Source organism: Trachypithecus francoisi, unplaced genomic scaffold (genome assembly GCF_009764315.1).
Source record: "Trachypithecus francoisi isolate TF-2019V2 unplaced genomic scaffold, Tfra_2.0 Lachesis_group13, whole genome shotgun sequence".
NCBI classification, from domain to species: Eukaryota; Metazoa; Chordata; class Mammalia; order Primates; family Cercopithecidae; genus Trachypithecus; species Trachypithecus francoisi.
In genome coordinates, this window is record NW_022681458.1 from 108,887,905 (window position 1) to 108,899,615 (window position 11,711).

Sequence of the window (11,711 nt, forward strand, 5' to 3'; positions counted from 1 at the left end):
GCTGCAGCCACCCAATCATCATGCCAGGGCCCTGAGGATCACCCCACCCTGCCCACAACTGCTGACACCTGAATGTACCACTGGAGGGCCTGAGGAAAGGTCAAACAAGCCTGGCCCAGCACCCCTGCCAGTGTCTGAGCACATTGCCTGGGGCCTGGGGATTCTCTGCCCTATCAATGCTGATATCTGTACATTCCTCCTGAGGGCTCAAGGACTGGCCCATCCAGTCCATTGCAGCCACTATTAACACCAGTGCCTGCTGCTATGGAGCCCAAGCGTTATCCCAGTACCACTATTGCCATTGCCCATGCCATGCGTACTGCCCAGGAGTCTAAGGACCTATCCACCTACCCAGCACACCACTACCACTACCAGGACCTGAGCAAGCCTTGGAAGCCCAAGAATTGGCCCATTTGAACCCACACTAGTGCCCACGTATGCCACCCAGGGCCCAAGGATGGGCATGCTTGACACACCACTACTACCACTCAGGCTAGAGTACTGGTCCACCTGGCATGCCAATCCCCAGTAAACCCTCACCACAGACTCCACTAACAATCAAAGACTAAGCCACTGAGGAAATCACAGACACCACTGGTGCTGTTTACAGATGAAGAAATTATACCAAGACCACACTACTGCATACACCCAGAATCAAGGCTAAAGCATCCTACCCAATCAACACCATAGATACATCTTCAGGAAAAAGTCTTCCCCTATGAAAGCCAATCCAAAAAATTAAAATAAATGACTGTTACACCACATGTGCAAATTCATTCACGAGCTTCAACAATAGATTACATCAAGCAGGAGAAAGAATCTCAGGACTTGAATACAGATCTTTTGAAATAACCCATTCAGACAAAAATAAAGAAAAAAAAGGAGTGAACAAAGCCTACATGACATGTGGGAAACTACAGATTGACCAAATAGACAATTTTGGTTGTTCCAGAAGGTGAAGAGAAGACTAAAGGTATAGAAAATCTATTTAAAGACAGAATAGTTGAGACTTTCCCAGGTCTAGCAAGAGATTTAGACACCTAGATACAGGAAGCTAAGAGATCCACAAATAGATACAACCTAGAAAGGTCTTCTCCATGGTACATTATAGTCAAACTGTCAAAAGTCAAAGACAAAGAGAAAATTCTAAGAACAGCAAAAGAAAAGCATCTAGTAACATATAAAAGAATTCCCATGAGACTAACAGTGGATTTATCAGCAGAAACCTTACAGGCCAGGAGAGAATGGGATGATATAGTAAAAGTTTTAGGCCAGGCATGGTGGCTCATGCCTGTAATCCCAGCACTTTGGGAGGCCGAGGCGGGTGGATCACCTGAGGTCAGGAGTTTGAGACCAGCCTGACCAACATGGAGAAACTCCATCTCCACTAAAAATACAAAATTACCCAGGTGTGGTGGCACATGCCTGTAATCCCAGCTACTCGGGAGGCTGAGACAGGAGAATTGCTTGAACCTGGGAGGCAGAGGTTGCAGTGAGCTAAGTTTGTGCCATTGCCACTCTAGCCTGGGCAGCAAGAGCAACACTCTGTCTCAAAAAAAAAAAAAAAAAAGTTTTGAAAGGGATAAAAACAAAAACAAAACTGTCAGCCAAGAATGTTATACTCAGCAAAGTTATCCTTCAAAAACGGAGAAAGCCTTTCACGGACATGCAAAAACTGAGAGACTTCATCACCATTAGTGGCTCTACAAGAAATGCTTAAGAGTCCTACACCTGGAGCTGGGCATGGTGGCTCACGCCTGTAATCCCAGCACTTTGGGAGGCTGAGGTGGGCGGATCATGTGAGGTCAGGAGTTTGAGACAAGCCTCAACATGGAGAAACCCCATCTCTACTAAAAATACAAAATTAGCCAGGCGTGGTGGTGCATGCCTGTAATCCTAGCTACTTGAGAGGCTGAGGCAGGAGAATTGCTTGAACCTGGGAGGCGGAGGTTTCGATGAGCTGAGATTGTGCCATTGCACTCTAGCCTGGGCAACAAGAGTGAAACTCTGTCTCAAAAAAAATAAATAAATAAATAAAAGAAAGAAAGCCCTACACCTCAAAGGCCGAGGCTGGTGGATCACCTAAGGTCAGGAGTTTGAGACCAGTCTGATCAACATGGAGAAACCCCATCTCCACTAAAAATACAAAATTACCCAGGTGTGGTGGCACATGCCTGTAATCCCAGCTACTCGGGAGGCTGAGACAGGAGAACTGCTTGAACCTGGGAGGCAGAGGTTGCAGTGAGCTGATGATAGATAAGAATCTATCTATCTATCATATCTATCTTCATGAAAACATATGAAAGTGTAAAACTCACTGGTAGAGCAAACCACACAAAAGAGGTAGAGAAAGGATTCAAATGTTAACGCTACAGAAAACCAACAAACCACAATGATAAATAACGAGAGAGAAAGAAACAATCAAACAAACAAAAAGCCAACCAGAAAACAATCAACAAAATGACAGGAATAAGTCATCACATATCAATAATAACCTTGAACATACATGGATTAAAATTTCCAATTAAAATGGTTGAATAGATTTTTAAAAAGTGACCCAAAAATATGCTGCCTTCAAGAAACTCACTTTACCTGTAAAGACACATATAGACTGAAAGTGAAAGGATGGAAAAAGGATGGAAAAAGATAGTTCATGCAAATAGAAACCAATAGAGAGCATAAGTAGCTATATTCATATCTGATAAAACACTCTTTATGTCAAAAACAGTAAAAAGAGACAAAGTCACTATATAATGATGGAGAGATAAATTCAGTCAGAGGATGTAACATTTCTGCTGCACTCTACACCAGAGCACCCAGGTATATAAAGCAAATATTAGATCTAAAGAGAGAGATAGACTCTAATACACTCATAGATGGGGACTTTAACACCCCACTCTCAACATTAAACAGATCATCTAAACAAAAAATCCACAGAGAAACACTGGATTTATTTATTTATTTATTTATTTATTTATTTTTGAGATGGAGTCTCGCTCTGCCGCCCAGGCTGGAGTGCAGTGGCCGGATCTCAGCTCACTGCAAGCTCTGCCTCCCGGGTTCACGCCATTCTCCTGCCTCAGCCTCCTGAGTAGCTGGGACTACAGGCGCCCGCCACCTCGCCCGGCTAGTTTTTTGTATTTTTAGTAGAGACGGGGTTTCACCATGTTAGCCAGGATGGTCTCGATCTCCTGACCTCGTGATCCGCCCGTCTCGGCCTCCCAAAGTGCTGGGATTACAGGCTTGAGCCACCGCGCCTGGCCGAAACACTGGATTTAAACTGCACTTTAAGCCAAACAGACACAACAGATACCTACAGAATATTTTCTCCAACAACTACAGAATAAATGTTCCCATGTAAAACATGGAACGTTTTCCAGGATAGGCCATATGTTAGGCTGCAAAACAAGTTTCAACAGATTTTTAAAAATCAAAATCATACCAAGTATTCTTTCAGCCACAGTGGAATAAAACTAGAAATCAATCACAAGAGGAACTTTGGAAACTGTACAAATACATGGAAACTAAACAACATGTTCCTGAATGGCTATTGGGGCAAGAAAGAAATTAAGAAGAAAATTTAAAAATTTCTCAAAACAAATGAAAATCAAAACACAACATACCCAAATCTATGTGACATAGTAAAAGCAGTGCTAAGAGGGAAGTTTATAGCAATAAAAGCCTACATAAAAAATGTATGAAGATTGGCTTGGCATGGTGGCTTACACCTGTAATCCCAACACTGTGGGAGGTCAAGGTGGGAGGATCACTTGAAGCCAAGGGTTCAAGACCTGCCTGAGCAGCAAAGTGAGACCTTGTCTCAAAAAGAAAAAAAAAAAGAAAAAATTAACTGGGTCACTTGGGAGGCTGGGGTGGGAGGATTGCTTGAACCCAAGAGTTTGAGACTGCAGTGAGCCATAATCGCACCACTGCATTCCAGCTGGGGTGACAGAGGGAGACCCTTTCTTTTAAAAATGTATAAAAATTTAAATAAATAATTAAGGAAACAGAAGAAAAAGAGAACAAGCCAAATCCCAAATTAGTAGAAAAAAAGAAATAAAAATCAGATTACGTTAAATGAAATAAACCAGGCTCAGAAAGACAAACATTGCATGTCCTCACTTATTTGTGGGATCTAAAAATAAAAACAATTAAATTCATTAACATAGAGAGTAGAAGGATGGCTACCAGAGGCTGGGAATGCTAGTAGGAGGATAGGGGTAGGGCAGATAGGGATGGTTAATGGATTGAAAAAGAAAGAGTTGCCGGGCGCGGTGGCTCAAGCCTGTAATCCCAGCACTTTGGGAGGCCGAGGCGGGTGGATCACGAGGTCAGGAGATCAAGACCATCCTGGCTAACACGGTGAAACCCCGTCTCTACTAAAAATACAAAAACTAGCCGGGCGAGGTGGTGGGCGCCTGTAGTCCCAGCTACTCGGGAGGCTGAGGCAGGAGAATGGCCTAAACCCAGGAGGCGGAGCTTGCAGTGAGCTGAGATCCGGCCACTGCACTCCAGCCTGGGCGACAGAGTGAGACTCCACCTCAAAAAAAAAAAAAAAAAAAAAAAAAAAAAAAAGAAAAAGAAAGAGTTAGAAAGCTTGAATAAGCCGGGCACTGGTGGCTCAAGCCTGTAATCCCAGCACTTTGGGAGGCCGAGGCAGGCAGATCACGAGGTCAGGAGATCAAGACCATCCTGGCTAACATGGTGAAACCCCATCTCTACTAAAAATACAAAAAATTAGCCGGGCATGGTGGCGGGCACCTCTGGTCCCAGCTACTCAGGAGTCTGAGGCAGGATAATGGCATGAACATGGGAGGCAGAGCTTGCAGTGAGCCAAGATCGTGCCATTGCACTCTGTCACTCTGGGCGACAGAGCAAGACTCCGTCTTACAAAAAAAAAAAAAAAAGAAAGAAAGCAAGCTTGAACAAGACCTACCATCTGATAGCACATCAGGGAGACAGTAGTCATTAATAACTTAATTGTACATTTAAAAATAATTAAGAGTGTAATTGGATTGTTTGTAACACAAAGGATAAATACTTGAGAGGATGGATACCCCATTCTCCATGATGTGATCATTTGACATTGCATGCCCGTATCAAAACATCTCATGTACGCCATAAATATGTACACCTACTATGTACCCACAAAAATTAAAAATAAAAAATTTTAAATTAATAGGAAAATAATAAAGGTCAGAGTAGCATTAACGAAATATAGAAAAAAAAAGGATTAGTTAAATGAGAAGTTGGTTAAAAAATAAAATAAAATCAATAAACTGCTAGCCAGACTAACCAAGAAAAAAAGAGATGACCCAAATAAAAATCAGAAACAAAAAAGGAGACATAACAACTAATACCACAGAAATGAAAAAACCCAGCAGAGAACATTATGAACAAGTATAAGCTAACAAACTGGAAAACCTAGAGGAAATGGATAAATTCCTTGACACATACAAGATTGAGTCAGGAAGAAACAGAGAACCTGAACAGACCAATATTGAACAATAAGATTGAATCATTAATAAAATATCTCCTAACAAAGAAAAACCCAGGAGTGGATGGCTTCATTGCCATATTCTACCAAACTCATAAAGAAGAACTAACACCAGTTATCCTCCAACTATTCCAAAAAATTGAGAAGGAAGGAATTCTCCCTAACTCATTCTATGAAGCTGGCATTACCCTGACACCAAAACTAGACAAGGATGCGAAAACCACAAAAAAAGAAAACTATAGGCCAATATCCTTGATGAACAGATACAAAATTCCTGAACAAAATACTAACCCACATCAAAAAGCACATCAAACAGCACATCAAAAAGATAATACACCATAATCAAGTGAGTTTTATACTAGTGATGCAGGGATGGTTTAACATGCACAAAACAATAAACATGATACATCACATTAACAGAATGAAGGACAAAAACAATATGACCATCTCAATAGAAACAGAAAAGGCATTTTCTAAATCTAACATCCCTTCGTGATAAAAACTATCAACAAACTAGGCATACAAAGAACATACCTCAATATAATAGGCCATATATGACAAACCCACAGCTAACATCATACAGAATGCAGTAAAGGTGAAAGTCTTTCTTCTTAGAACTGGAACAAGAGAAGGATGCCCACTTTCACCACTCCTATTCAACATAGTATTGGAAGTTCTAGCCAGAGTGATTAGGCAAGAGAAAGAATAAAAGGCATTCATGCTGGGCATGGTAGCTCATGCCTGTAATCCCAGCATTTTGCAGGGCTGAGGCAGGCAGATCATGAGGTCAAGAGATAGAGACCATCCTGGCTAACACAGTGAAACCCCATCTCTACTAAAAACATAAAAAATTAGCCGGGTGTGGTGGCGGGCGCCTGTAGTCCCAGCTACTCAGGAGGCTGAGGCAGGAGAATGGCGTGAACCCGGGAGGTGGAGCTTGCAGTGAGCTGAGATTGTGCCACTGCACTCCGGCCTGGGTGATAGAGCAAGACTCCATCTCAAAAAAAAAAAAAAAAAAAAAAAAGAATAAAAGGCATTCAAACTGGAAAAGAGAAAGTCAAACTGTGCCTCTTTGCAGATGACATGATCTTATATCTAGAAAAACCTAACAACTCCACCAAAAACTCTTAGATCAATTCAGTAAAGTTGCAGGATAGAAAATTAACATACAAAAATCTGTAGTGTTTCTATATACCAATGAAGTAGCTGAAAAAGAAATCAAGAAGGCAATCCCATTTAAAATGGCTACAAAAATAAAATAAAATACCTGGGAACAAATGTAACTAAGGAGGCGAAAGACCTCTACAAGGAAAACTACAGAACATTGATGAAATAAACTACAAAACATCGATGAAAAATATTGAAGACACAAATGAATGCTCATGGGTCACATGAATCAATATTGTTAAAATGGTCATACTAACCAAAGTCATCTATGGATTCAATAAAACCTCTATCAAAATGCCAATGTAATTTTTCACAGAAATATATAAAAAACAGTCCTAAAATTTGTGTGGAACCAAAAAGGAGCTGAAAGAGCCAAAGCAATACTGAGCAAAAAGAACAAAGCTGGAGGCATCACACTATGTCACTTCAAAATATACACAAAATATATACAAAATATATTACAAGTCTATAGTAACCAAAACAGCATGGTATTGGTATAAAAACAGACACATAAACTAATAGAACAGAGCAGAGAACCCAGAAATAAGTCCCATATGTAAACCAACTTATTTTTGACAAAGGGACCAAGAACACATACCAGGGAATTGACACCCTCTTCAATATGTGGTGCATATTTATATGCAGATGAATGAAGTTAGACCCCTATCTCACCATATACAAAAATCAACTCAAAATTGATTAAATACCTAAACATAAGACTCAAAACTATAAAACTACTAGAAGAAAACATAGGGAAACACTCCAGGGTATTGGTCTCTATAGAAGCTCTTTAATATATAGTTCAATTTGTCTATTTTTGGTTTTGTCACCTGTGCTTTTAAGGCAAAAGAAATCACAGAGTGAAGAGACGGCCTGTTGAATGGGAGAAAATATTTGCAAAATGTTCATCCAATAAGAAACGTATCTCAAAAGAAGACACAAATAGCTGACAGGTATATGAAGAAATGCTCAACATCACTAATCAACAAGGAAATGCAAATTAAAACCACCAAGAGATACCATCTTATCCCAGTTAAAGATGGCTACTATTAAAAACACACAAAAATAACAGATGCTGGCAAGAATGTATAGATAAGGGAACTCATGTACTGTTGGGTGTGAATGTAAATTAATACAGCCATTATGGAAAAGAGTATGGAGATTTCTCAAAAACAAAACAAAACAAAAAAAACAACTAAAAATAGAACTACCTGCTGTATGATCCAGCAATCCTCCTACTGAGTATTTATCCAAGGAAAGAAAATCATTATCTCTAAGGGATACCTGCATCCTCACACTTATTGCAGCAGTATTCACAATAACAAAGGTATGGATCCACCCAAGTGTCCCTCAACAGATGAATGGATAAAGAAAACTTAGTGTATATATACAACAGAATGCTACTCAGCCATAAAAAAAATGAAATCTTATCATTTTCAGCAACATAGATGGATCTGGAGTTCATTTTCTTAAGTAAAATATGCCAGGCCCAGCAAGACAAATATCATATGTTCTCACTTTTATGTGGGAGCTATGAAAGTAGATCTCATGGAGATAGAAAGTAAAATGATAGTTATCAGAGGCTGGGAGGCGTGTGTATGTGGTGGGGCAGGGAGGATAAAGAGAGGTTGGTTAATGGGTACATAATTAGATAGAAGGAATAAGTTCCAGTGTTTGATAACAGAGCAGGGTGACTGTAATTAACAACAATGTATTCTGTATTTCAAACAGCTAGAAGAGAGGACTCGAAATGTTCCTGACACATAGAAATGATAAATACTCATTGTATATCAATAAAGAAAGTGGTTGCACAATGTGGAGGATAGGGGAAGTTACCTGTTTGTTAAAGCCTTAATAAATATTTATGTATCTGAAAAAAATATATCAAAAGATAGCTAATTTAACCAAAAGAATGCCTCTGGAATAGGCCATTGAAGCTAATTATTGACTATTTCATTAGCTCATTGGTTCATTAACTGGCTCATTGACTGATACCTTTCTAAAATCTTTTGAATTTCTTGAAGAAAAAAATGAGGCCGAGACGGGTGGATCATGAGGTCAGGAGATCGAGACCATCCTGGCTAATACGGTGAAACCCCATCTCTACTAAAAAATACAAAAAACTAGCCGGGCGACGAGGCGGGCGCCTGTAGTCCCAGCTACTCGGGAGGCTGAGACAGGAGAATGGCGTGAACCCGGGAGGCGGAGCTTGCAGTGAGCTGAGAGCCGGCCACTGCACTCCAGTCTGGGCGGCAGAGCAAGACTCCGTCTCAAAAAAAAAAAAAAAAAAAAAAAATTATGCCACAATAAGTACTGAACAACTGTCTCCTTCTATCTTATGTTAATCCAGGAGTGCCCGAAATGGGATTATTTCAATTAATCACCAAAGCATATTTGAATATCTATTTTAAAAAGTCTTTTCAATTCTGGATTTTAATGCTTCTAAATTTTAAAAGTAAATGTAAGTGTGAATTTTACCATATGTAAATTAGACTCCAAACAAATTGAACAAAAGTACAATGGGAAACTAGGGCCTAGTTTTCAATCACAATAGCTACCACTATTCGAACAATTACCATGCTATTGTTTAAAAGTTGTATATATATTATTCAATTCTCCCAATGAATTAGGTATTATTGTTATCTCCATCTTACTGATGAGGAGGGTTTTAGTCACTTGCTTAAGGTCACACAGCTAAAAATTGGAGACTGGACTCAACCCAAGTCTGTTTGACTATCATAAGTTGTATTTCCATCTTTAAAAGTCTGCATTTAAGTAGATCTCATTGGCAGTCTCATTACTGAGTGCTGCTGTTTCTAATGTGTTTTTCCCTTCTTAGGGACCAGCATGAGCGACCTTCTGCTCTCCAGCTCCTGAAGCACTCCTTCTTGGAGAGAAGTCACTGAATATACATCAAGAGTTTCTTTCCAGTTCCACTGCAGATGCTCCCTTATTGCTTAATTGTGGGGAATGATGGCTAAGCGATCTTTGTTTCCCTACTGAAAATTCAGTCTAACCCAGTTTAACTAGATCCTATGGAGTCGCTAAATGGAAGTTTCAGTTACATATTAGCCTCCTCAAGTGTCAGACATGATTATTCATAGTATCAGAAAAAAATTTCTTAATAACAACAAAAAACATATTTCAGTGTTTACAGTTTTGATTGTCCAGGAACTACATTCTCTATTGCTTTACATGACATTTCCTTTTATTTTTGGCCTGTCCTGTCAATATTTTAATGATGTTAGTTTAAAATAAATTGTAAAAACAACTTATATTTTCTTGCTTGGTGAGTAAAGACGCTTACTTAATTTGTCCAAAGCAGACTAGAGGAAGGCAGGAAGGTAAGTTAAAGAGATTCTAGATTCTGTATTTTGGCAGCAATCTTAGCCTTAAAGATTCTAGGAGGTTCAAGGCCTAATAGGAGGAGGTGAGGGCCTCGGCATTTCATTATCAGAGGGCCCCCTAACTCCTCAGATGTCTCCAAGAAATTGTGCTAGTTAAGGTGGCATCATAAATCTTGGGCTCTGTTTTCTCTGTAATTTATTTGTAGTGATTTGAAGTTTTTGTTTGTTTGTTTGTTTGTTTGAGATGGAGTCTTGCTCTGTCACCCAGGCTGGAGTGCAGTGGCGCGATCTCTGCTCACTGCAAGCTCTGCCTCCCGGGTTCACACCATTCTCCTGCCTCAGCCTCCGGAGTAGCTGGGACTACAGGTGCCCGCCACCACACCTGGCTAATTTTTTTGTATTTTTAGTAGAGACGGGTTTCATCCTGTTAGCCAGGACGGTCTCGGTCTTCTGACCTCGTGATCCACCTGCCTTGGCCTCCCAAAGTGCTGGGATTATAGGCGTGAGCCACCGCGCCCAGCGATTTGAAGTTTTTATCTATTTGCAGTGAATCAGGTCATTTCCATATGCAGAACTAGCTAAGGCTAAACCAGTTGGTAGGACAAAAGATAGGTCTGGTAAGGGAAGGATGAGTTAACACACAAATTTTTCCAGAGACCTTTGCTCATTTCACCTGAATAGTTACCTCTGTTGAGGTCATCCTTCAAACACTGCCATTCCCAGAACATTAGTAGACCTCACAAAAGTGAGCATGGATGAGTTAGTAGTATTACAAGTCATTTTAAGTTGGTGGATTAAGTTATATATATATATATATATATATATATATATATATACACATACACACACACTTTTTTTTTTTTTTTTAAATCTGAGTCTTACTCTATCGCCCAGGCTGGAGTGCAGTGGCATGATCTCGGCTCACTGCAACAACCTCCGCCTGCCAGGTTCAAGTGATTCTTTTGCCTGAGCCTCCCGAGTAGGTGGGATTACAGTTGCCCACCACCACACTCAGCTAATTTTTGTATTTTTTGTAGAAATGGGGTTTCACCATGTTGGCCAAGATGGGGTTTCACTGTGTTGGCCAGGTTGGTCTCAAACTCCTGACCTTGCAAGTGATCCACCTGCTTCAGCCTCCCAAAGTGCTGGGATTACAGGTGTGAGCCACCGTGCCCGGCCAGGATTAAGCATGTTTCCATTGCTGTTGATCTTACTCATCCACTAAACTTTGCATCTATTGTTTTTTTTTTTTTTTTAATTTTTTTTTGAGATGGGAGTCTCACTGTGTCGCCCGGGCTGGAGTGCAGTGGCGTGATCTTGGCTCAGCGCAACCTCTGCCACCTGGGTTCAAGTGATTCTCCTGTCTCAGCCTCCAGAGTAGCTGAGATTAAAGGCACCTGCCACTGCACCTGGCTCATTTTTGTAATTTTAGTAGAGATGGGGTTTCACCATCTTGGCCAGGCTGGTCTTGAACTCCTGACCTCATGATCCACCCACCTCGGCCTCCCAGTGTTGGGATTACAGATGTGAGCCAACACGCCCAGCTAGCACCTATTGCTCTAAGCTATAGTCACAGATATTTTTATTAGCTGCCATCATTTCAAGGTGGTTCAACTACAAATTAACTTTAGGAGTATTCTAATAATAGTATCAGGATTTGTCAAAACCAAGCTGCTTTAGTTTTTTTTTTTTTTTGAGAC

The 11,711-nt window shown here is 40.4% G+C and overlaps 1 protein-coding gene across 5 annotated transcripts in view; it reads left to right on the top strand.

The window, feature by feature from the left end:
* Nucleotides 1-9,938, top strand: part of MAP3K19 (mitogen-activated protein kinase kinase kinase 19) — a 67,106-nt gene extending 57,168 nt beyond the window's left edge. For 3 of the 5 annotated variants that reach the window (XM_033231683.1, XM_033231682.1, XM_033231684.1), the window contains one exon: nucleotides 9,504-9,935. In XM_033231683.1, the coding sequence (XP_033087574.1) occupies nucleotides 9,504-9,570 (67 nt within the window). In that variant the 3' untranslated portion in view covers nucleotides 9,571-9,935. Of the gene's footprint in view, nucleotides 1-9,503 lie in introns of all 5 variants that reach the window. The other 2 variants (XM_033231681.1, XM_033231686.1) reach the window with 1 other exon arrangement.
* Nucleotides 9,939-11,711: the final 1,773 nt, after the last annotated feature.